Here is a 26547-nt window from a genome sequence, read left to right on the forward strand (position 1 = left end):
TTTTTTCTTTCCGATAACATTTTAAATTCTCAATGCACTTTCGTTCTACTATTAAAAAATTAATAATCCCTGCTGTTATCCGAGTTCGGCATCTCGTCTCTCAGAATGTTACTGGCAAGCTCCACTTTGTTCCATGTTTTATTTTTCTCAACCCAGCCTCCTGTAGGTATAAATTTCTGCAATCTACTTTTAATAAGGGTTCAACCTCTTCTCTAGCCCAGCAGAGGTAGTGGAAGAGAAAAGTTATTAGGATATGGGAGAAGTGGACTTGTTCAGCAACAGTTCTTTGGGGGCGAGCTTTACTGTCCTCAGCGTTCAGTCCCATAGCAAACACCAAATACAACTTAGCAGCTGTAGACCAGTCTTCCCACCAGGCAGACACCACACACAAACTGGCAGCTACAGTCCAGTCTTCTCAGCAGGCAGACACCAGTCACGAACCAGCAGCTGTAGTTCAATCCTGAAGGAACTGCAAAGCTTGCCAACCAGCCTGAGGCGAGGCTGCAGAAGCAGCAAGTTGCCACAGGAACCTCACAAGCAGTTCTTGGGCGAGTTTCTCTCAATGGCGGTGTTATCACAAATTGAGCTCAACCATGCTTTGTAAGGCCAACCAATATATTTGTGTCTTTATCAAAGAATAGCTAAGTGGAGCAAACCAAACCAAGGCTCAGTGCTCGTCTCCCACTGGCTGTGGGGTCATATTGATACTCCTTTATCAAATGTGCTTTCACAATGTTTGCTGTATCAAAACACCCTTTCAACAGTGTCTGCTTCAGGGAAACAGTCTTTCATGAGTCTGCTTTAGCAAGACGTCCATTCACCTGTGTGCCCCAGTGAAACATCATTTGACATAACTGACTTTCCAGAGAAACTAGAAGTTTCTACTTCATCTTCCTTCAAACTTTTTCTTTTCCCTGACTTTGGGCCTTGTGTTTTCTGGTGAATCTATTTCTGAGCTGCCTAATGAACCTTCAGTATTTGCTCAGATTTAAAAGATGAGAGATCAATAACCAGTGGGGACAAGGAAGGAACTTTATTCACGGGCTTCACTGCCAGGTGAACTGGTGTCATGCTTTCATTGGGAAATCACCAATGGCATAATCTGTGGGTGTAATCTCTGAAATTCTCCAGAGATGTTTCTTCTGGGATCCTCCCTAGAGAGTATAACTTTCAGCATGTGTGTTCTGAGAGCAGAATGGGTAAATGTTAATATATGACAACTTCCATTTAAGCTGCCAGTTTTCATAATACTTAGTAGCATCAGCGCCATCATCCCATTCCCTATTCCCACTGAGGTCTCCCTGTCTCCTCCAGAGGCTTTGCTTTTGTGGCCCATTGATCTGTGTTTGTTTTCTTTCCCAGAGAATAAGCCGTTAATTTTCACCTAGAGTAGGAAAGCATTTTTTTGTCTATCTAGAGGAAGATCTAGAAGTCTGATTTTAAAGCAGATTTGAGAAACTCCTGGTTTTACCTGCCTATGTGCCCCTTTCCCTACTGGCAGCCATGGAGCGTGTGGGGTGAACCAGGTTGCTTTTCAGTGGTCCACTGGGGGTTTCAGCATTTCCCGTAGACCTTTCTCTAGGGGTGGGACCTCAAGAAATGTCCTCCTTTTCATGTGAACATGTTCATTGATGTTGTCATTGTTTCTGGTTTGTCTATGTAGCCATTTCTAAGACAGACTGTTTCAGAGCAGACATCCTAATACTCTTGCAGTCTCTCTGCCCCATCTTCTGTAATGTTTCCTGAGCAGGAGCTGTGAGGTAGATCTATTGTTTGAGGCTGGTCTCTCCAGGACCTTCAGACATTCTCATAAGTAACCGTACATACTAGACATGACTACCCTCGATTGCTAACTGTAGTTTTATGAAGTGATGGGATGCGTTGAGTAAATTTGCTCCTCATCTTTCTTTTTCCTATGCTCCAGACCTTCTGTAATGCGCTCATACTAATCCTATAAGGAAAAGATCCAATTGGATATATAAACGAACAAGGCAAACTTTGGAAGGATTGAGGAGTGGTGACTATTAGAGAACCAGCTGCCAGAGGCTGGGGATGAGAAGGAACTCATTCCATCTCTTTTCATCTTACTTGAAAATAAAGCACTTACCCTGAGAGTATAAACAGAAGACCCTACATGCTTTCCCTTGGTTATAAATATTGCTCACCTCCAACATTTGTGAAGAGTTGCTCATTGAGTCAGCTACTGGGATATTAGTGACTTTTACAACACAATGCTTTGACAAATGACCAGGCAGAAAATGCTTAAAGGAAGAAGGGCTTGCTTTATTTTATGGTTTCACAATGTTGGTGGGGAGGGCATGGTGAAGAGCTCATAGCATAGAGGCTGAGGTGCACAGCTGCTGTTGCATTCGCTCTTTAGGGAATGGAAAACTAAGAGAGCAGATTGGACAATCCCCTTCCCCAAAGACCTGGCCCCAGTAAGTTACCTCCACCAGCCAGGCCTCGCCTCCCAAAGCCTACAAACCACCAACACCCCCAAACAGCTCCACTAGCTAGAGCCCAAACTAAAAACCATGAGCCTATTAGGTCATTTCCAATTCAGGCCATAGCAATTAGTATCTCAATATGCTGGAGCCCTCAATGACATTGGGAAGTGAGACCACAAGGACAAGGGAAGGCCAGGAGGAGATAGGAAGACAAAGCAGGAATGTTGATCTGTCAGATGGAATTTGCACTGTGTCTTCTTTCTACGTTCCAGAAAGCTCAAAACTGCAAACCACAGGCCGCAAGCAGTCGGTGTCAAGGAGCCTGAAGCACCTATTCCATTCCTCAAACAAGTTTGTGAAGACCTTGAAACGGTGGGTCCTAAACACTTTGTCTAGGAAGTCTCAACATCTCAGGAATGGACTAGCTGGAGGTCTAAGTGGAAACCAAGTGGGAATTTTGTATTTTATTAAAGGGATGAATTCTCCCGAGAATTTGGACAAGATATGAATCTCTAAGTCCTAATCAATACATTTGTGATACATAGCAAAAATATGTTTCTAGGTTTATTTTCAATTCAGCTTGCAACATGTCTAAAACTAATTTTATATGTATATATATAATTATATATATTTAGCTACAAAGGTATATATAATAATAGAGTTAATTATATACGCATATATGTAGATATATAGATATAGATAACTTCCTAAGACTCAGGTTTGGTAGAAGCAAACAGTTGAAGACTTTTTTTTTCCTTTCTCTTTTTCTCTGCAGAGGACTCTACATAGCCGTTATATTTTTTTATAAAGACAATATGTTAGTCACCAATGAAGACCAAATACCAATCGTTGAAATAGATGACTCTCACACCAGTTCTATTACACAAGATTTTCTGTGGTTCATGAAGGTACACTGAGTTCTCGTTTCATTTTTTCTTTCCCTGTTTTGCACCAGGGTTAATGCACATAAATCTCTGAAACTTTAGTTGAGGGGTTTCTCACGATCAAAGTTTGAGGACGGGAGTAAATTATCTCGAAGATCCCGTACGGCCCCAGTATGCCCCATGTCATTTTTCTCTTAAAGGCCAAAGCAGTGTCTCTACTGCGTTTTCAAAGCAAAGAAGCGTGCATCCTGTCAGATTGTGTCTCCACTGTTCAGAGTTATGGGATCATTTGGCAAAGGCTAAAATGTAGATCTGACTGTTTCATTAGCATTCAGATCTTTTTCCAATTGGACAGAGATCAAAAAGTTGTTTCGTGTGTATCTGAAAATGGAGAGGAGAACAAATATCAGGGGGGGTCAAGTTTCCTCCTCCCCACCCCTACTCCACCCCCCCTCTTTGCTTTGATGCCACAACCTAAATCATTTGCTGGCTGGGACGATGATCTGACCTCTTGACCTCTTTTGCAGCTGTCTTGTATGTGGGAAGACATCAGGTGGCTAAGGCAAAGTGTGCCCATCTCCATGTCCTCATCCACAGTGCTGCAAACTCGGCAGAAGATGCTTGCCGCCACGGCCCAGCTACAGGTGAGGGCCCCGGCTTGAGCTCTGGAAAGTGTCTCCAAACTGCAAGTGCCCAGTCAGCAAGCCTACCTGAAAAGGAGAAGGGGGAGGGGGGCTCGTCCCTTTTCAGATCCCTGGCCACAGGAAGGCTTCCTGGACAAGTTGAGCATTGTGTGCCTACTCATGGTGGACTTTGGGTTTGGAATCCTAAACGAAGAGTGAGGAGATCGGAATTCTCCATTTGATATTTTATCGGCCAACTCAGGTCTTCTTCGAGGGTGCATTTTCATTGCCTGTAGAACAAGGGGAGTTTGACCGGATCACTGAAGGACAGGGGCTGTTTTGTAGAAGCATTTGGAGGGGATCAGAGAGCAGCAGGGGTTTAGGGCAGCTTCTGTAAAGCCTGTGCATGTGTATGAAGCTGAGGTCCTTAAGAGAACCTCGAGCCTCTGTCAGTGGGGCAACTCTACCTAGAGTTGTCTCTTCTCGTCTCTAGAAATTTGCATAATGGGAGAGTAAGCTGCATTTGGCCAGCAGGCCCACAGCCACGAGGGTTTGAAAAAGAGTTCCTAAAAACTCCTCTAGCTCCTCTCCCACTTTCAATAGCAAGAATTTCTCCTTCAAATCCCTGCAATAGTAACAATTCGCCCTCTTACCTCATAACAGTTACATGTTGCTAGGAAAGGTTACATTTGTCCCCCTTGGCATACTTCTTTGCGACAGACCTTAACTGTCTCATGTCCTCAGTGGATTTGCAGATTTTTGTAGTATTCTTCATTACAGCTCACTCTTGTTTGAGAAACTCCTCCAACAACTTAAAGAGAAGTTCTTGGACCCGGACTATGGTGTTGGGGTTAAATTTCGAGCCCCTCCTTTTATCACTAACCCACCCCACCCACTTGGTTGGACTAGGGCACCATCTTCCAAATTGTTTTTTCTTTAAGATGAAGAACATTTCCTTGAGGCTCAGCGCCTTCACTAGCCCATAGTACAGCTAGGATAGGCCTGAACAGAGACTGGCCAACCTTAGGATTTCAAGCACAATTCTTTGTGGCGTGCTTCTTAGAGTCTTCCCTGAAGACTTCTATGTACTATCAGCAACCTGAGAAGAACAGGCTGTTGCGAGCGACTCCAGTCAGATGCTGACAGACACCATGATAGCTAGTGTGAGCCTATCAAACCTCACCAGAACACTCCTGGGCTTCCTCACTCCCGACTCCAAACATCTGATCCCACCGTCTTTTGAGACTGTTTCCCTCTCTACCAAGCTGAGAGTCCTGGTACATCACATTCACTCCGTGAAAATATTCTAGACTTTTCTCTCAGAAAAAAAATACATAAGCCTGGATCTACCCAACATGTCTACACTACAGTAGTTTCGCATGGATTTCTGAAACAGAACATATGCGTGAAAAAGACTGACTTTGCACGTAGCCACCATTCTTATCTGGGATGATGGTATCTAATGACCCCACTGCGTTTCTGTAGTGACTTGCCTTCTCATGCTATAAAGGACTATTCAAAGTATCTTCTTCATTCCTCCGCCTTCCTTCCCATCCCCCACACTCTTCATCCTGCTAACAGGTGACCATCTCACTAATTCTCCAAACGATAAGAAGGGTTTTCCACCACCGAATCTTCAGAAGCTTCCCAGACACTCGCCTTCTCTTTTCCCCCGCCTGTTCCTACAGTATCTGGCCTCATAATCCCAACGAAAAGTTTCCACAGCCGCACATGCTCTGAATCTCATCTCTTCTCTCTGCATTTTAAAATACTCCTCTCAGACTGGAGAGGTCCATGGATCGCTGGTGAAGAGCACTAACTGCTCTTGCAGAGGACCTTGTCCCCTAAACCCACATCAGGTGGCCAGTAACGACCTGCGACTCCAGGTACTGGTGGACCCATTGTTTCTGCCTCTCACGGGCACTGCGTTCGTGTGTATAGACCCTCACACAGACGCATATATGTAATTTAAAATAATAAAGATTAAATCTTATGAAAAAAACTCACTTCAGGTTAACCCCATGCCTAAAGTGCCTCCAGATACCCTTTCAGCTACCAAACAACCATTTTTCCTTCCTCAGGCTACCTTTCTTGAATTACTTACATCCTCCTTCTTCACCAAACTCCTCTTTCCCACATCAGCTCTACCTATAACAAACACTGCACTGGCAGGACAACAGTTATCGAGGCTGACACTGCTACAAAGCTGGGGCTCCTTACCTGTGTGATGGGACTGCAAGTGTGGGAGCTCCAGGGTGTTTGGGGGGAGGGAAAGTGGGGCTACAATCTGGCATTTCTGAGAAATGGCCTCAAGGAATTCTCCAGCACTTGGAAGGCAGAGGAAAGCCCATCTCTGAGAGTTCCCTAGTCTACAGATGGAGTTCCAGGACAGCCAGGGCTACACAGAGAAACCTTGTCTCAAAAGAAAAGACATAACTTTGTATTTTGTTTGAAAAGAAAGTGGAATGTGCAAAAAGTTAATTAGTTGATTAACTAAAATTACCTAAGCAAAAAGTATCAGGATGTGGATGACGGTTACGATGAGAAGGACTGAAGAGAGAGTAAGCCCCGCCCACACTCTTCACTCTGTCTGGAGACTGGTGAGGCCTGTCCTCTCTGGAAGATTCCTTCCTGGGAAGCTTCCTCCTCCACCCAGAGAGGAATCTAAAATACTAATCCTGGAAAGACAGTGCAGATTGTTTGACATCAGACATCCCTCCTCCACAGTTCGCAGAAATAAGTAAGAACTGGAGAGCAATGGTGGTGGTACTCAGTCTTACTTCTTCAAGTAGGAAAAAAAAAATCCCAATTTTCACTTTTTCTAGTTCCCCCTGGGGACTTTTCTTTAACTTTTCATGCCATCTCAAACTGAAGTCTTTAATAACGGAGCCTCCTGGCTACAGCTAATAGCTAGTCACGGAGGTCTTCTGACTAGATGGCCTCTTGCTAACCACCACACAGGTCTCCTTCTACTTCTCCAGGCAGGGGCAGCAGGAGTCCGGTTTGCCTGACATAGTGTGATGGGTATTGTCAGGATCTATTTCTCCTTTAGGCCCAAGGGGACAAATGCTACCCAAAGCATTTTTATACCAAGGAGGAAAACCAGGGTGATTTTTATTGCTTTCTTATTCAACCTACTAGAAACCTATCGAGCTGTGTATGGTAGCATGCGCCTTTAATCACAACACTCAACAGGTAGTCATAGGCCTGTGAGTTCAAGGCCAACCTGATTTACATAGCAAGTCCTGGGCCAGCAAGGGCTACTTGGTGAGACTTCTCTTTTGAGAGAGAGAGAGAGAGAGAGAGAGAGAGAGAGAGAGAGAGAGAGGAAGAAAAAAGAAGAAGGAGAGAAGACTTTTCCAAACATGACAGTAAGCAATCATAAGTTGATTTTATTCATAAATTTATTCAAATGGTCACATCAGTGTTAGTCCATCATGAATTATGGGCTATGTGTTAAGGAGAATGAAAAAGTCAACTATTATTGAGTTCTTCCTGTGCACTGTTCAAAGGACCCAGAGACACGGAAAGGAAGAGCCATGTCCCTGGACAGGCACTTCAATTATAGGCAGGGTAGCCAGACACATACTAAGAAAGTTGTACACAAGACAGACTGTTGGAAAGAAAAGAGAGGATGGGGAATTCTACCTGAGATGATGTTGGAGAGTTTTACACTGCCCTGACACTTCTGAAAGTACCAATTTAAAGAAGGAAAGGACATTGTTCTGCCTCACAGTCAGAGGTCTCCACCCAGTTTGGCTCTTCTGCTGCTTAGCACGTGAGGCAAGACAGAATATCATGGCTGTGCGCATGTGCACAGGGCACTGCCGACCTGAGAGTGACCAGAAAGCATGAAATACATGAGGAACCAGGGACACCATAAACCCTTCAAAGGGACACTTTCAGGGAACTACTTCCCAACAAGGTTTCATTTTCTAGTTTTCATTCCCTCCAATAATGTCATCAAATTATGAATCTGGCAATGGCAGAATCCACTGATTAGATTGGAGCCCTCATGATCCAATCTCCCCTCAGTGAGCCTATGGGGGAAGAGTTAGAAATGTCTTCCCAGAGAGTGTACAACTGCAGGATCTACGTTGGAGACCTAGAGAGGAGTCCAATTACAGCAGATTTGTAAAATCCTGTATTCAACAGGGTAGCAGGCTTGAGAGTTTGTGAAACACATTTGCATGTATTGTTTGATTTATTCCCCTGAACACTCTCTGAGGTAAGGATTAGCCAAAGTGACACCTAAACTGTAAGGACCTTTAATTTAAGATGGTGACACTTGGGACCAGAGAGAGTAAACAGTCTGATAAATAATGAATGACAGCCACCCTGGAAACTCAGCGACTGTAGGAGTGAAGTTATAAGAGTGTTCTAAACCAACTCATTACTGGCTCGGAAGACCAACTGTTAAATATTCAGAAGGCTTATTGTCATACCCAAAGTAACTCAGAATGGGCTACACTACAGAGACTGTCACTTATTACAAAACAGCCACCCCACTCCTGGTCCTTTTGTTTTCGTATTGCAGTTCATCAACACAACACTGCTTATATAACAACATGTCTCTATAGAACTACAGCATGATAGAAATGTAGACTAAAGATCTTACCAAAGTTGTGTGTGTGTGTGTGTGTGTGTGTGTGTGTCTGTGTGTGTGTGTCTGTGTGGGTGCACACGCATGTGATTTATAAGTAACTTGTTAGAAAAGAAAAATCTGGATGATTAGGCCACTTAAAATTTAATCTTACCAAATGCATTTTGTCAAATAATTATTTTTGAAACTCCTTGCTCATTCTCTGTCTGGTCTTTGTGAGGAAAAATAAAAAGCTTAAGACACAGTCCCTATCTATGAGGGAGCACTCCATGGTATGAAATTTGAAAATTGACCAGCTGGCTCATTTATCTTTAGCTCAACCTTGTCATTTTTACAAATTCCAGTTCTACATCGACTCTCACACCAATACATCATTACATCATCATTTGTGTGAGTTCATACCACACACAGACAACACACACACACACACAAACACACACAGAGACACAGACACACAGACACACACATACTCACATACACACAGATACAGAGAGACATACACAGAGACACACACAGAAGGCACACAGACACACACAGAAGATACAGATTTATATACACAAATAGAAGACACACACACAGAAGACACACACAGACACAGAGAGACACACAAAGACACACACAGAAGACACACACACAGAGACACAGAGACACACACAGAGACATAGAGAGACACAGAGAGACACACACACAGAAGACACACAGAGAGAAGACACACACAGACACAGACACACAAAGACACACACAGAGAAGGCACACACACACACAGAGACACATACACAGAAGACACATACATACACACACACAGACATAAAGAGACACAGAAAGACGCACACACACACACACACACACACACACACACACACACCAGCAATGGTTTGATCCTGATCATCTAGCACTCTTGGCTAGAGCTCTTCACCCCTTCATACTTCTACAGTTCCTGTTTACTTTAACAGCCCCTGCCTCAGCTCCTTCAGATGCTGTGTTGCATCCTTCGCTTCCTATTCTTCTAAAAGCACTGTCTGCTCTGTTGACAGAGTTTACAAGCAATTTCAACCACAGTTTCAGTAGGCAGAACTCTCCGAGATGCAAGTAAGTCAAACCAGGCCAATCCCAATTAAAGACCTTGACAGGTACTGCACAGTCATCTGGGGGCCTCTGGACAATGGGCCCCATTATCAATTCACCTCTTCACTTTAAACAACCCACCCCATACTCGCTTACTGGAGATCTCTTGACAACTCCACAAGGAGCATACTTGAAATATCAGACATTTTTCTTTAAAACATCTGGGATTCTCTTCAAGTGCTGGTCACTGAGGTTTATGTGCTGGTGCGTCTATGTGGGCAAAAGATATTTACAGATATTGAATTTGCTTAAAAAAATATAGCGTCTGTGCCTCTTGTTATAATCTTTGCGGGCTCACAGTGAAGACTTTTCTTTGAGCTTTCTCTTAAGCACATTTCTGCAGTCCCACCTATGCTAGGTCTAAGTCTGAAAAAAACCAAAAAAGCAAACAGCTCCTCAGAAATCCAGTTGTTCCTTGTCTTTTGTTGTGGTCTTGTTTCTTTGTTTTATGTTATCAACTGAGCTACCAGTAATCTGTTGCTTTGTAGAATTTACTTGGAACGCACAACTTGGGAAGACTCTACTATGAGCCTATTAAAGATCGCCATGGCAACATCCTCATAGTTACCATCAGAGAAGTGGAGATGCTTTATTCCTTTTTTAATGGCAAATGGATGCAAATCTCAAAACTGCAAAGCCAGAGGAAGTCTCTGTCAACACCCGAAGAGCCAACAGCCTTAGATATTTTACTAATAACCATCCAGGTATGTAGGATTCTTTTTTCCAATCTGCTGATATTTGTGATTCCGATACATCTATGTCATCTCCAGTACAGTACTCCAAGAGTCATTCCCATCAATGGTGATGCTGTAGAGCCCTGCGGTGAGTCACCGTTCAGATTCCATACACAGGAATGATGCTTTCATTGATCTCGGCCTACATATAGAACTGGTCAAGCTATCTTAAAATCAGTCACTCTGAAAATGTCCTGACAAATGCATGAGTTACTTTCACATTGCAATGACCAAATTACCTCGCAGAGAAACAACATAATGGGGAAAAGGTGTATCTTGGTTAGCAGTTTCAGATTGGTACAGTCCGTCACAACAAATGCAGGCACCATGGCTCAGCCCTGGTGGATCAGGAAGTCCTGAGTAACTGAAACTAGGGTTTGGGTGAGGCTAACAACCTCCAAGGACCCGCCCATGGTGGTGAGCTACTCCCACGACTTAGGTCCTATCTCCAGAAGGTCCCATAGCCCTCCAAGATTCTACCAGTCTGGGGGATAAGCAATCAAAACATGAAACTTATGAGGTATAATTAAGATACAAACCTTAACACTGGTGAACCCGTGAGAACAACTGGGAGAAGCCAGCAGGGAGTCTGCGGAGAATGTTGCAAACATTAACTTGGTGCCGGAGTGAATCCTAACCGTACAGGAATCACAAACATTGGTATTTACTCTTGCCTGTTCTTCACATTACCCTCTTACGACAGCGAGGCACAATGAACTCCATTTTAGGAATGAGACAGTTGGGGATCAAAGAGGATAAGGGACACAGGGAGATACACAGAGGTCGACTGAGGGAGGCTAAAGAAGCTTTGTCCCCAATAGTCTTCCACTTGTGCAAGCCCTTCTCCAAGGCCCCAGCACTGTAGCAGTTAGCATTGAAAAGTTTGTATTCTTTTTCTGTAGCATTTCTTTACTAAAGGGAAGGAATGTGCATGCCACAGTGCACACTCAGAGGTCAAAGGACAACTTGCAAGGAGGATCGGCTCTCTCCTCCTACCTTGTGGGTCTCGGGATCCAGCTCAGGTCATCAGGTTTGGAGGCGAGCATCTTCACGTGCTCGGCCATCTTACCAGCCCTATATCCTCTGTCTGAAAGGACCAAAAACTGTGATAACCGCAGGTGCTGCAAGCCACAGAAAGTGGCCCTAGACACAATAGTGTCAAAGTACCAAAATGGCAGAGGAAGTCTTCTTCCAGCTGTCAGTCACATTCTGTGGAATGAGGGAGAGACTTGGGGGTAAATAGTAACTTAGGATTTTAGTGAGGGGTGGAAGAGACGAGCTCCCAAAAACTCTCAAAATCCAAACTGGAGCAATTCATATGCAGACCTGCAGCACTTGCCACAGGCCTGGCTCCCCCACTTTGCTTTCGTTCTTACATAATTTTAAAATGCCACTGGTTGAATGGAGTTCACCAATTAGGTAGAAAACATCTACCCAGAGCAACCATGGGCATATATCACAAACGAGTCTGTTCTAAGTAACAGGGAAGGAAAAGGCCTGTTCCATCCAGGCAAATCCCAATCTCGGCCACACTAGCTACCCATGTTCACCTTAAATAGCTTACTCACCTTCTCTCCCAAGGAGCATCTAATGCAAGAATGAGCCTGATCACTACTTGGCCTGGCCCAAACCAGGACAAAGTCTAACACAACACAGGTGATCTTGAGCGCTCAAAGCCAGAAGCTCTGGATTCGATCTTGTGAAGTCTGGGTTCATAGGAAATTGACCGGCTGGGGTGTGTGTGTGTGTGTGTGTGTGTGTGTGTGTGTGTGTGTGTGTGTGGAGGGTGGGGGGCAGGGAGCACAGACACACTCCTGGCTCCTCTCTTCACCTTTTATAAGCAAGTGCTAAAAGAAACGTTTAAGAAATCATAATAAATTTAGTTTTTACAGGGTGACTAATACACTAATCCCCTATAGGGATAAACTGGGGTCTGGGCTACCTTTACTCCTAGAAACACAGGCCCCAGCATGATATAATACCTGGTTTCTCCTACACTTATTACATTAAAAATGTGTTACAGGTGCAGAAAAATTCCAATCTGGTGAAAGGTTGTTAGAGAAGGAGACCAAAAATAGAGGCAGGATCAGGTTTCCACACAGATCCAAGTGGAAAATTCACCCCCTGCTGACTGGCGCATTCCTGCTTGATGTCATTCCCACCACCACCACCCCCTCTCCTCTCCTCACCTTTTCTCTCCCACTTCCCAGGCAGGTCTAACACTGGATGGGAAACGGACAGTAAGACCCTTAGGGTTGGTGGCCAAACACTGAAGACTGGAGACATAATTCTGTCAGGAGTTGGTGCCACCAACTCAACATGAAGGCTGAGCTAGACCTTGGTGGCCCAAAAGATGGCTGGGTACATCGCAGTGACAAGCCAAACTCTCTTCTCTCAAAGAACTGACGGAGAGAAGGCATGCTGATGGAGGTCTCGGTTTCTTCCTAGCACCTCACAACACTCTCTGGGGTAACCCTTTGAAACTAGGGTGACTGGGTAATATTTCTACTCCATCCCTCAGTCATGTGGCCAGAGAGAGTTACTCTTCAGCTCTTTGTCTCCGATTCTGGAAGAAAAAAGAAAAAAAACAAACCCTACAAACCCTACCTCACAGGGTTCTGAAGAAGATGCCATGATGAAATGGCATAGAAGCATCAGGAGAGTAACCAACACAGTAAACTTTCACAGTCTTTATTCTTTTCCACCAATACTAAGACCCCCTCAGATCACTCTCAATCCAACTTCCTTCACCTTCCTGAGGAGACCTTTGCTACTGGCTGGTCATCTCTTGAGGTGTTTTGTCACCCCGTCTACAGCTTTGTAACAATGCTGTAAGAGATGCGGTATGAAGACTATGTGACTCACACCCAGTCAGGCCTCAACAAAATCTTATCTTACAACTACTCTATCAATCCCTGGGGTTCCTCAGAAACTCTGACATCCAACTCCTCGAATTCCCAACCTTCTCGGGTCCTAGGCTTTCCAAATTGGCCTCTCTCTCAATGTGGGAAAAAAAAAAAAAACCCTCTCCACCCTACCCACTGTCTCCCCCCTACACCCCAATTACTTGGAAAGTAAAGGAAGTTGTTTTAAACAAATTAGAGTCCCACTAAGCAAACTGATTGGCGGTGAGGGTATTTCCCAACAAGAGGGCTGCTCTGGGCTGTGCTTGCTCTAGGACCTTCAGGGGCTGGATAACTTGAGGGTGCAGTTGTCTAAGGACATTAATTTCATACACGTACTCTGTCTATTCAATGCTGCCGTATCTGTTATCATTGGATTCTCGTGAAAAGCCAGTTGAGGCTTAATGAGTCTGTGTCCAGGCCACATATGAAGATACGCATTTTAAGGAGATGATGTGCCGATGTCACATTCTCCAAAAATAGAGAAAAACGATGGGAGAGTCACACCCACCACCTAATCGGAGCCCTCCCCATTCTACTTCATGACTAGAGGCTCTCTGTCTCCTTTCTTCACAGGCTGTCCTAGGGAAACTTGCCCACTTCAGCTGTCTGCTTCCTCTCTTAGGCATGACTTGTTAACCACAAGACGTCCAGGACATATTAATTACCTCTTCTGCCTTTTCTGCTGTCTGACCCGTACCTTCCTCCTACACCCTTCCTACACATGCATGTAACACGTTAATCAAAAAGGAGTCTCAGGTATAGAAGTAAGAAGCAAGTGGGTTCATGCCTGTGGAAATGAACACTATTTACACTCCCCAAAGACTATAAACAGCCTCTAGTCTGTAATAGCGACTAAATGGCTGAACAAAACCAAGTGTAGCCTTGTCCTGGAGAGTTATTCAGTCATAGGCAAGTCAGGTCCAATCCAGGTTACAGCCTAGATGAGCCTTGCACTCTACATCACACTAAGCAAACGAAGCCAGACAGAGACTCTCGCAGGTTATGTGACTCCAATCGTATGTTGTATCTACTACAATAAGCAAGATCGAGGGGACAGAATTCCTGGGCAGGGGGAAGACAGATGGGAGAACCGTGGGTGACGAATGTGAGGCTTCTTTCTTAAGTATATTGAAAAGGTCTAAACGTTGGTATTGACAGTAACACAACCTTGCCAATATGCTAAACACTGATGCCCATAATGTGTTATGAAGATGAAACGTGTGAGTTACACCTCATTTTAGAAGGGGATTGGGGCTGGAGAGATGGCTCAGTGGTTAAGACTGCTCTCCCAGAGGTCCTGAGTTCAATTCCCAGCCACCACATGGTGGCTCACAACCATCTGTAATGGGATCCGATGCCCTCTTCTGGTGTGTCTGAAGAAGACAGTGACAGTGTACTCACATACAATCAATCAATAAATAAATCAATAAATAAATAAATAAATAAGACAGTGACAGTGTACTCACATACAATCAATCAATCAATCAATAAGAAAGACAACTGCCTCCAGGGGGAAAATCTCTTAAAAAAATAGAAGGAATGACAGAAGTAATAGACACTACACTAATCAATCCATAGTCATCCTCCCACGGAAAGGGGGCAGCCCCCAGTCAACCCCAGCCCACTGTGGTACAGGACCAGGGTTCCATTGTCAAAACATTTTCCATTCTTTAAAAAGAAGTTGGGACTGCACAAAGTAAAGTAAGATCTCTCTATTTTTAAAAGCCGTAAACAACTCAGAAAATTGAAATGCCCTTCTGGTCTAATTAGTCCTAGACCCACAGTGACCACTAGCCACTCCTTTGTGACCCCTGCCCTCCTACACAATTGGCTTCCGTGCCTTACCCAGCAAAATAAAAGTCCAGTACTTACTGGAAAAGCAGCTGCCTATTGTTCCTTTAGCAGGCACTAAAGAGAACAGAGGATAGGTGGGACAGAGGACTCTCAGACCCCATACCAGCAAGACCCAGACCTCACCTAGGTCTGCCTTTCACAAACCAGTTTTTGCAACATCAAATCAACGAGGTTCTGAGGTGCTAGGCTTTCTTTTCCATGCTATAGGAAAACCAAGTGAGCAAGTCAAGGCCCTTGCTCTCAAGGAGTTCAGTCAGGGGAGGGAGACAGACTTGTAAACAAATCAAGGTAATACAAGGCAGAATTAAACAGAGCCTGATAGCAGTACTAACGTATGGGGACACATGCAAAGCAACTATTAAATCTACCTAGAAATATCAGGCATTGCAGAAGAGGTGGTGTGGGGCTGAGCCATGAGGGGAAGCTAAGTTTATCAGATGGAGGAAAAGAGAGAAGGGAGAGAGGGGGCATTAAATGAGAGAATACAGGCTAAGAAAGGAGGCAGCGGGAGCTGGAAACACAGCTTCATCCGGCCTCCCTGGAGTTTGCGAGGGCCTAACACAATCTTCATGTGGACTTGATTAAGCTGATTAGAAAAACTGGCTCATAGCTTTCTCCCTCACACTGGAACGTAAGCTCCACGAAGGAAAAGATAAGTCTTATTCATCTCTGTGTCATCCACGAGCACCCGACGTGTTAAGTAGGGGCTTTGTCATAGCATGCTAGTGTGGCTGAGGCAGGAGGATGCCGAGTTCAAGACATGTCTGGGTTGTATGGCATGCAAAGGCAGCCTAAGCGAGTACCTGAGACCCTCTTAGAAACAGATGAAAGAAGGCTGAGGAGGACACGGTTGGGAGGTGGGGGTCCCTTCATATGCTCCAGCCTGGGGCTCTGTCCTTGGCACCCTTCAGACAAACACAGGATGCAGCCATTGGGACGGGTGCCGGGGAGGAAAAAGCCATTCATTATGTCCAGGGACAGGGGACATAAAAGGACAATGATGGTGAAAAGGGAGAGCCTGGAGATGCAGGTTAGAGGTTAAATCAGGCGATGGGATTCAGTTTGGTCTTGGAGGCCATTCTAGCATGTTCCGTTACGTGAATGAGACGGCTTTCTCTTCCCATTCATTTTTCAGGCTCCAAAAACATTCTGACTAATAAAGGATAAATGACTATGTAAAGACACAAAAATACATAGTTAGTGCCCGGTAAAAATTGAATGAAAGAGTGAGTTACTCCATCCTACCGTGGTGATGGTTTTTTTTATAACCACAGTATGTTCCTAACTCACACTCCACTTGTGGTCAGCTCTGACCCCCACATGTTTGCCTCTGACACCCTTACCCATCCTATATTTGTACCGTTGGGGTTGAGTCTTTACAAGCACATTTTCTTATTACATTTCAACCCTTATTATGACGGGCTGAGTTTTCCAATGCGCTGGGTCATTCATAGTTTTATTGCTATTTTTCCAGAAAATCCAAACCACACCAAATCTTGGACCCACAAATTCGTTACACACATTGTTGATTTGCTTTGTCCAGGATGTCAATAAATGAGCTGGAAATACTGGCCCTTGGGAACCAGTCCCTACTGGGCTGTCACTCAGTCTGTCTACTATTCCAATATCATCTTCCTTATCCACAAATAGTCAACCCAGTTATTGGGCTTGTTAATGTGGTCAAGAGTCTGCTTTTCCCCAGCTATCTCTCGAGATGGATCACACTGGGGGCTTCGCCCCGCTCTGTGGAAATGAAAAGTTGTCTCTATGACTTTCTCTTCACAAAACCATGCTGACTTCTCCTCGATTGCCTGGCTAGCTGCAAATTGATTGTGTGACGGTTCTCTCTCCTTCCTCCCCCCCCCCAAGATCAATAATTCGAAGGTCTTTAATGACCAGAGACATTCTGTGTCTTCCCTGCTTCTGTGGCAAGGACGGGCACATTTGTCATTTCCTAGTCTTTGGGGACTTTCTCCAGTCTCCATGAGGTCTCAAAGATAATGACATGTCGGGTCTACAGTCACATCCTTGTATCCCTAGGGTATATATCCCCAGAGTCTGCTCATTCCAATGCTTCTGGTTTCCTTCTCACGTTAATCACTTCCCACCCTTCGATGTTGTCAATTTCCCAAAACATGAGCCTTGGCCTCTTCTGGTCAGCTACTTCCTCATGATCTGTTTGGAAGAGACATGGGAGAAACACTCCTAAGTTCAGTCTCACCCATCCCTACATCAATAATCATCTTTCTTGATCATGAGGTTTTTTCCTACATTATTATTATTATTATTATTATTATTATTATTATTATTATTATCATCATCATTTTGCTAAATGCCTCTAGAAAGTTATTTTAGACTGAATTTCTGGATGAGCCTGTCTCAGGTCTTCGCTTGTCCCTGGTCTGTTATTCTGTCTTAGAGATCTGACCTCCACATTGTATACTAATTTACACATGACTATTTCTACCACAAAGAAAATTAAAAACAAACAAACAAAAACCCAGCTTTATCATTAACTTCATCGTCTGGTTCAAGAAGACAAAGGGGCTGAAGATGGTTCAGGGGCAGAGTCCCCAAGTGTGTGAGGATCTGGGTCTAACTCCGGGGGATGCAAAAGGAAAAACAGAAGGGGGAGAAACGTCTCGCCCAAGTTCATCTAGTGTCTCTACTGCCCTACCACACCACCCAAGCCTGCCTAGTGCGATGCTCTGTTCCCTCACCTGCCTTTCTCAGCCTCCAAGGAGGAGGCATGGAGTGTTTACCTCAGGCCCATGCTCCCTTTGGAGCAGAGCACACCGCGGGTCCTCAGAAGTGTGACGCACAGGCCAGAGGGTATGACGTGGAGCACACCTCAGTGAGCTCTACGGAGGAGGACTTGTTCCTTCAGAGAGAATCTGTCCAGGGAGCTGCATTTCTTCCTCCTCCCTAAAGATCTCTGTACAAGGTCAAGTGTTGGTTTTGGTTTTAAAGCCTGTCTTACAGTTGGTGGTAAAAGTCGGGTCTCTTTATTCTACTCTTCTAAAAAATTAATTTGTCTTCCGTAACACTGCTTTCAATCGGAAAGTCATGATTATAACCATTAACTGAGTCCAAAGTGATGTTTTCATACGTGTATGCAATGTAAAATGATTATTCCGGCTAATTAGAGTATCTGCCGTCTTATTTACTTACTATCTTTTGTGGTGATTTGTTTTAAATTCACTCTTAGCTATTTTGTCCTTTCTGAAAGTCAGGTTCTGTGCAGCCTACAGAGACCTTTTCTATAATGAGTTACCTGACTCTTCAGTTCCTCACCCCCCACCAGACTCTACCACCTGAACCCTTAAATAGTAGATGTGTCTATTAACACGGGGAGTGGGGCAGGGGGAGCACCAGTTGTCAATTATCCAAGTTTCTGCAGCTGTACAGAGAAGTGAATGCCATAACCCACAGGATTCACCGAGAACCGATTCCAGTGAACAAAATCCCAGTCAGCCATATTATCATTGGTACCTAACCCTGTCATACTAAGACCTTCTCCATACTGCGGTCTTAGCTGCCTGCGGTCCATCGTCATAGAACAACATAATGCAAATTCAGTGCAAAACCATTCAGACAATGTTTTGATCTTATAAAAAAAAATAGAGAGAGGGAGGGAGAACGGAAAAGACAAGACGTTTTTGAAGCTTATTATAAGGAGACTCAATCAACTCCGATGCAAAGTCACAGGCCATGGAGAGCCCAGACATGGCAGGACAGTCAATGAGGGAAGAACAGAAAATGAACAGGATCCTCAGAAGGATATTACTTGCATATCAACATCTTAAAGGTCTCAGGAAAAGAGTGCAAAAACTTCAAATGTTTTTGTTAGACTTGTTTTCTTCATGAGGACACTGGGGATGTCAAATATGAAAGTCGTCATCAGCTCCCATACTCTGGGGTCTAAAATGTTAATCCAAAGGGAAACAGTGCCCCTCTCATTCTTTCTTTACTCTTAGAATCAGTGTGTAATTACTTTGGTTTAAAAACTAAATGAAGCACTTGGTACTAATCTTTTACTTTTGGAAATAAAGAGTCGAACTTTTTCTTTTTTTACTACTTACCACTTAGATTCTATTTTAAATCATTTTCTTTAAAGTTGACTTTTCTGCCTTAATTATTCTAAAATCAAGAATAATGTGTTTTGTCAGCATTTACACAGATAAATGTTTATTTTTCCACAGCTAAACTATAAGCCCTCCAGGGACAGATACTGTGAATTCTATCTTTCTTTATTATCTGCCTCCTCCAGCAGCAGTCTATTCCCCATCATAAACCCACAAATGTACCCTTGGCACCGAAATCTGAGAAAAATAAACATTGAACACATATATTAAAGACTGATTACCTGACTTGGAGAAGGATTTTTTTTTTTCCTGCACCTAAGACTAGCATAACCTCAATACCTCCCAGCTACTCATGGCTGTACCTGGGGTTTCTTACCTCATGGTCAGAGTTCCTCTCGCTCAGAATGGCCAACCATGAGGAACAGATTTTGAGAGCGCTGTGTGTGATGACTGGTTGTTGTCGTTTTTGGTCTCTCTTTGCCCTACAGGATATTCTGTCCTATCACAAGAGGAGTCATCAGCGGCTCTCGCCTGGACTGTATCTCGGTTACCTAAAGCTATGTAGCTCTGTGGATCAGATCAAAGTGCTCGTAACCCAAAAGCTGCCCAACATTCTCTGCCATGTGAAGATTCGTGAAAACCATAACATTTCCAAGTAAGTGATCCAGAATAGGCATTTACCTTGGTCTCATGTACCCGGAGGAAAGTCAATTGTTATCTACCAGTATAGTGTCCCCGGAGAGATGTTTGGCAGCATGGTGGAGTCCTAGCAGCTAGGATGACGTCAGCTGGGAGGAGCAAAGCTATTAACAGGAGGCCGCACCTTCCCTGTCCCTTCTGCCTGGTTCAGGGTGCAACCAGCGGTGCTCCACTGGCTTATGGAAGAGCGAAGACTTTGTCTTTGCACACTGCTGTTCCTATTATCTTTGTTCACCACTGGAAATAGTTAGGCTCTCTGTGCTCTTTGTTTTTAAGATCACCGATGAGAATGGTGTCTCATGGAGTTAATGCTTCTTCCCTGACCTGAAGGAACCCCGCCCACTTTCAGTCTACCCACTCTAACACGCCGCCGCTGTCTCTGCCTTTAGGACTTTGCGTCTTTCCGACTTCCGATGTGTCTGACAATTCTCTAGGAAAAAAAAGAAGTGATGTGACCGGGCCCAAACTTTCAGAAATTTCCTCTATGGTTTGGCATGGGGTGAATTATTTTGTTAGTCTTGGGGCAGTTGCCCCATCTTGGTAATGCGTCTCAACTTTATAACTAACCCTAATAGCAGGCCTCTAGTTAGTCTACTGTAATGAACTGAAGTGTATGCTACATGAAAATAAAGAAAAAGGAGAAATACATAATAAAAAGAAAAGTCTCTGAACTTCCTTAGGTGTGGACGGATGCACACCTAAGATTCTCAAAGTCTTTAGAAATGTAGATTTGCTTTCACGAAAACAAATTTGGGCCCTTTGAAACTTGGTGTCTGCAGTGTCAAGACTTTAGTGACTACGACGTCTCACAGTGTACTTCCGGTGGCAGTGGAGAAGACAGCCTGAGGGGGAAGAAATGGGGTAGTCTCTGAGTACTCTCTGACCACTACACTCCCTGCATTCACCTAGCAATTGCACCTGGACTTTAAGTCTGCCCCCTGGTGGTCATTTCAATAATCAACATTTGGTATCCTCGGAGTCTTTTTTTTCCCCCAGAAGACTGCAAGGTTCCTGTGTGACTCAACTGCACAATGGTCATTTTCATCTGTTTCTGGATTTGTGTCGTGAAGTCTTGGTCACCATCTTTTAGTAATTATATCAACAGATTTTTCCCTTCCCAAGGACCCAAGATTCACTGGTACAAAAGACTATGACATCCTTCAAGTTCCAGCCATCTCGCCATCCTCAGAGCCCCACGCTGACTAGTTCGAGGCAGTGCGGTTCTTATTGGGTATTTTCTAGTTTGGTGCCATACCCCATTGCAGCAAGGTTAGGGTCTGTGTGTATTATGCTAATCGTAAGCCTCTCGTGTAGTTGTGTATCAGGGATGAGAAAAAGGAACTCAATCCCAAGTAGGTTCTCAAGGATTATTTCCATTATTTGTGGAGCTAAAAGAATGCCCAAATTGCAATAGGACTTAAGTATGATTTTTTTTCTCTCTCTCTCCCTCTCTCTCTTATTGGAACAAATGATAGATTTTTCCATAGTCTTGTCCAGTATGAGGCTTGAAACGAAACAGATCTCTTAAAAACAGAAACATTTCTAAGAGGGCAGTAGAGAACACTTGGAGTTGGTTGATTGACTTGTTTGTTTCTCTTGCTTTTTAATTTTTTTTTAAACGAACTTCCTCCAGCACAGTCAGTTTGGTTTTCTGACCCAGAGACTGGAGCCTGGGCTGTGATGAATCTTTGGTAAGAGTCTTCCACCATGAAGAGGAGGGCTCTCTTCCCTAGCCTGCTCTTGAGAGCCAGTTACTGCTCCCTGCGGAGCTAGGAGGAGAAACTGGGCCAACTGAACGTGTTTAGAGACTTGCGCAAATTACCTGTGGAAACAATGTTGCCCGAGAGGCATTTACCTTGATCTTTTCAAGCCCCTTTTGAAGAGTGGCTTTTGGGGGACCAGCCAGATGTTCCTCCCTGCCACCGCCGTTCTTTCCCCCTTCCCTTCTGCTTGGCATTTGGAAAAGTTCATTAGGAAGAACTATAGAGCATGCAGAATGGAGACACAGATGACTGGTTTGGGAGGAGGAAGGAGGCAGTGATGTGTGTCCCCTGGTTCCTTTTATTGGAATTGTCTGGTGTTCCTGTTTGTGATTCTCCTCAAGCTTGTGGAAAGGGAGCGAAACCAAAATAGTCCCCATGATTACAACAGGCCAGGGCTGAAATGTGCCCTGTGGTTTGTTGCCTGAGTTGGACCAGAGTCCTGTGGTTAGCCAACTGTGGAATTAACCAGTAGATGCCCCTGTGGTAAAATGTAGGCTCTTAGAACTCACAGCGGATCCACCGAGACAGGAAAACAAGGACAGTCAGGAAGTGACTGCCAACACCTGAATGCTTCAGTCTCAAAAGCTGACCCATGGAAGCCTGACCTATTGTTCCAAAGGGCAGGTGCTTTGATAAGTGAACTGAGCTGAAATCAGCAGTCGTCCATCTGAACTCCATTTAGGTAGCAAAAGGTTCAAGTTCCATAAATAGAATTTTTGAACCACAGAGCACTGGCCATTTCAGATTCTGGACATACACAGCAAGAATGTTCTGAGCTGTATGCTGAACTTTTCTTATATTTCTAATTTTAACTTGACTCAACATACAGAGAGGAGTGGGAGTGGATCCAAAAGCTTTCTGGCTCTGAATCTATGGAAAGTGTGGATCATAATGCTGACTGCCCCGTGCGATTGTTCTTCTACGAGCTCCAGGTGGCAGTGGCGGCTCTCCTGAAGCAGATCAATATACCTCTACACCAGGTACCGGGCTTACCATTCTATCTCCTTTTTATGGCTCGTGGAAACTGAGTCGTATCATAAAACGTACTCGAGAGGCATATATATGTCCGTGTGTTTATTGTCATTTATTTAAATACCACTCCGCCTGTACACGCATGTTTTGAATTTAATGCCTACAGCTGGACCCAGGCTATGCTCGGGCTCCCTTTCTTCTCGTTCCTTCATATTAACCACTTACGAATTTTCCAGACCCCACTCACAGGGTACTCTGGCTAAGCAAGAAAGACCCTCTTGTCTAACCTGAAAGATACCAAGATTCAGCTTCAGGTCAGCGTGAAATGCAAGAATCCATACATGTATGCCTACATAACCAAACAGCGGTACAGTTAGATATATAAATATCTCGAGGGCAAAAGAATAAGCGAGGAATTTAAGACAGCAGCTAATTCATTTCATGTTGTCTGTTATTAACAAAATCATTATCTAAATGAAAATATGCACACCTCTCCTCTGTAAGTCAGAACTTCAAGGGAGACTGTCGGCAGTTGGCGTATGAAGGGTAAAAATGTTTTAGGCTCTGTCTAGTGACATGCTGAAGTCGGGAATGGGCTTGTCTGCTCTCTGCCTTGTTTTCTCTCCTTTTGCCGTCCCTGCCCCTCGCCACACAACATGAACGCAGAGAGGAGAGAACCAAGTGTATCCTACGTGAGCGAGCTCATTACAGCATTGGCCCGTTCTCCCTTCGGAAGAGAAAGAGCTACACATTGGCCACACAAAGGCAATAAGTCAGAAAATCCAAAAGTGTCTAACTGTTAGGATTTTGCTGATTCTCAAGTCTATACTTCACAGCCAGTCCAAACCTGCCAAAACTGATACAGACTAAATTGTAAGAGACGCTAAAGACGCTAGGGGAGCTACCGGATTATTCCAGAGGTGGCCCTGTGTGCTCACAAAGAGGAAAAGTAAGAACACAGCGGCTCTCCTTGTGACAGTAGGTACTATTAAAGGGTCTCTTGGATTTAGCGGGTTTGAGGCAGCTCATATTTCATTGGTGACTCGGGCTACATATACATGTTGGGAGAAGGCCGCCTAACTGCATAACAGTGCATACAACATTTTTTTTTATACTTGTAAATTTTTCTCAGTCCTTGGCCAGAAACTACATTTTTTCCCCCTTAACCAACTTAAATTGAAACTAGTGGATTTTTAATTCAATCCATTTTTGTTGCTTCATGTAATTATATTCATCATTTTGAAAAGCCCACAGAATGCAATCATTTTCTGCTTTTATAAGAAGCATAAATGTTGTTTTCAGAGTTTATGTGGAACATTACTGCCTTAAATCTTGATTTTATATAGCATTATTAAATGGGCTGAACCCTAATATTTATGTTGTATAAAAATTCCAAGCTTGAAGTTGTGTAATTTTGTTAGATGTTTTATGCCGGTTTGGTGTTGTTTATGTAAGTGCCGTGTTGTAACTCTCCTATTTTTCCTCTGCGCGTGTCCCTCTGCAGGCAAGGAACTTCCGCCTCTACACACAGGAGGTGTTGGAAATGGGTCACAATGTGTCCTTTCTTCTCCTGCTCCCTGCCTCAGACGACGTCTGTACAGCCCCAGGACAGAATAATCCCTACACCCCGCACTCAGGGTTTCTTAACCTCCCTCTTCAGATGTTTGAACTCGGTATAGTAGCTTGTTTCACCTAGAAATATTAACCCAGCCTCCTTATAATAAAATCACAAAGTGATATCTGTTCCCCCTTGTCCCAGTGGAGGGTCAGTAAATCACATGATGGCTTTGGCAACAACCCTTCCTAGAACTGTGTACAAATGTGAGTAAGAACGAGGCTCCGGGACCAGGCTGAGCAGTGACTACCGAGGCCTTGCTAAGGCCCGATGGAGAGGAAAGAATTCTAAACTGAAAGTTATAAGGCTTTCTTACTGCCTTCTCTCCCGACTCCTTAGAACATGACTGCAAGAGCGATATGCTCATGAGAAATGCCCTCCTCCCTCTTCCTCCCTTCTCCTCTCCCCTCCCCTCTCTCTTTCTGTCTCCCCATCCCCCATAGTCAGCTGGGAAAACATAACAATGATATTAATAAAGAGATTCATTTCACTTATGAGCAATAAAAGAAAAGATAAGTAGTCTTGATGTATTAAATAAACAGATTGATATTAGATAGGCTCAAAACAGCCTAGACAATTTGAGGAGTGGACAAGATCTCCCAGGATGCAATGCTTAACAGGAGGGATCCCATGGTGGAAGATCTTGCCCTGGCCTTCAGAATGAACAGCCAGGCTGCAGTTTCTGCAGAGACCCCTGCTGCCCCCTGACAATGTGAACAGGGAGGCTTTGTCTCCTTCCTGGGGCTTCATCCTGTAACAGACCAATAAGAGGCAATTAGCAAGGGCTCCCTCAATTTAAATGAATCGAGCAGTTTGGGGGAGGCTGAGTGAATGGTAGAATGGGGGCAGAACCTGTTTAGATGGACCCTAAGCCTAGATTTAGAAACACACAAGGCGATTGCCTGAAACTCCACCTAGAGATCTGGGCGTCTGAATCCAAATGTATCTCTTCCGGATTAAATTGCTTAAACCACTTAGTTGCCCTTGCTCCAAGAGGCTTAGACACCCAAAGGGTGATGAACAGCAACTGCTATTCTCCAGAAGCAAGAGACCTCCTAAGAGAAGCTAGAAGCAGACTTGCAGACAGCGATTAGACAAGCCTGGGTCCCCTGCCGTATGATGCTGACATTCATTTAACTTTTCCATGCCTTTGCTATGTCACATGATTAATAGCAGTGACCATACCATTCCTCGAGCCCCAGTGTGACTATCCAGTACATTCCCTGGGGTATATATGACGCAGTTGCTTAAGGATGGACAGGTTAATAAGCACAGGTAAAAGGAAAGGAATTCTTGTGAGAGGGAGAAGAACTAGCAAAGATATGAGACTATAGTAGTTGGGAAGATTTGGGGACAAGAGGTTCGGTTTGGTTAGATCAGAGCCGTCAGACATGGAGAGGACATTCAGCGGAACAGAGAGAAGGGGCCATGCTTACTTGCTAGAAAGGGATGTGTAACGTGGATGGAAAATAAGAGCCAAAACCTTTAGAGATGAGTTTAAAAGTCTAGGGGTAGAATGAGAGCTTGCAGCAAAGAGAGAAATGCAGGCGTGAGAAACACTGAGTGTTGTCAAGAGTGAGCAACTGTTTTATTTATTTATGTATTTATTTATTTATATCCCAAACGCTGTTCCTCTTCCGGTCCCTCCTCGCAGGGTTCCTCCCCTGCTTCACCTCTCAGAGGCAGCCCCCCCCCCACCTCCCACCCCATATTCCCTCACCTTGGGGCATCAAGTAAGAGTGAGTAACTATTAACAGGAGTGAAAGAAACGCTAAGAGATGATCACATTGGCAGCAGAAATTCGAGAAAGCAAACTGGGTGCCAAACAGGGAAACTTAACTTAAGCGGTGTCTATACGTAGCTGCTGGAGCCAAGAAAACAAGTGATTCCCACAGGATAGATAAAGGAAAAGACTCCACTTCACTGTGGAGCTAGTCTGTATCTCTAATTAATTACAAGTGTGTGTGTGTGTGTGTGCATGCACGTGTGTGTGTGTGTGTGTGTGTGTGTGCGTGTGTGTGAGAGAGAGAGAGACAGAGACAGAGAGAGACAGAGAGACAGAGACAGAGAGACAGAGAGAGAGAAAGAGAGAGAGAGAGAGAGAGAGAGATTTGTCTCCGTGATACCTGGCTAACAATCAATGGTTTAGGATCAGTTAGGACAGTATATGCCTCCTAGGATCCTGTGGGTCACAGACATTTGAAAGATCCTATGACTCTTGTGAGGGTCACATACTT

General features: G+C 44.2%; 1 protein-coding gene across 1 annotated transcript in view; it reads left to right on the forward strand.

Moving 5' to 3' along the window:
- Ankfn1 (ankyrin repeat and fibronectin type III domain containing 1) overlaps positions 1-26547 on the forward strand; it is a 137106-nt gene that overhangs the window by 83102 nt on the left and 27457 nt on the right. Inside the window, exons 8-14 of the mRNA XM_032913124.1 lie at positions 2720-2819; positions 3223-3355; positions 3859-3975; positions 10171-10386; positions 19750-19916; positions 22553-22703; positions 24200-24368. Of these exons, the coding sequence (XP_032769015.1) occupies positions 2720-2819; positions 3223-3355; positions 3859-3975; positions 10171-10386; positions 19750-19916; positions 22553-22703; positions 24200-24368 (1053 nt within the window). The remainder of the gene's footprint in view (positions 1-2719; positions 2820-3222; positions 3356-3858; positions 3976-10170; positions 10387-19749; positions 19917-22552; positions 22704-24199; positions 24369-26547) is intronic.

Source organism: Rattus rattus, chromosome 9 (assembly GCF_011064425.1).
Source record: "Rattus rattus isolate New Zealand chromosome 9, Rrattus_CSIRO_v1, whole genome shotgun sequence".
Classification (NCBI taxonomy): domain Eukaryota; kingdom Metazoa; phylum Chordata; class Mammalia; order Rodentia; family Muridae; genus Rattus; species Rattus rattus.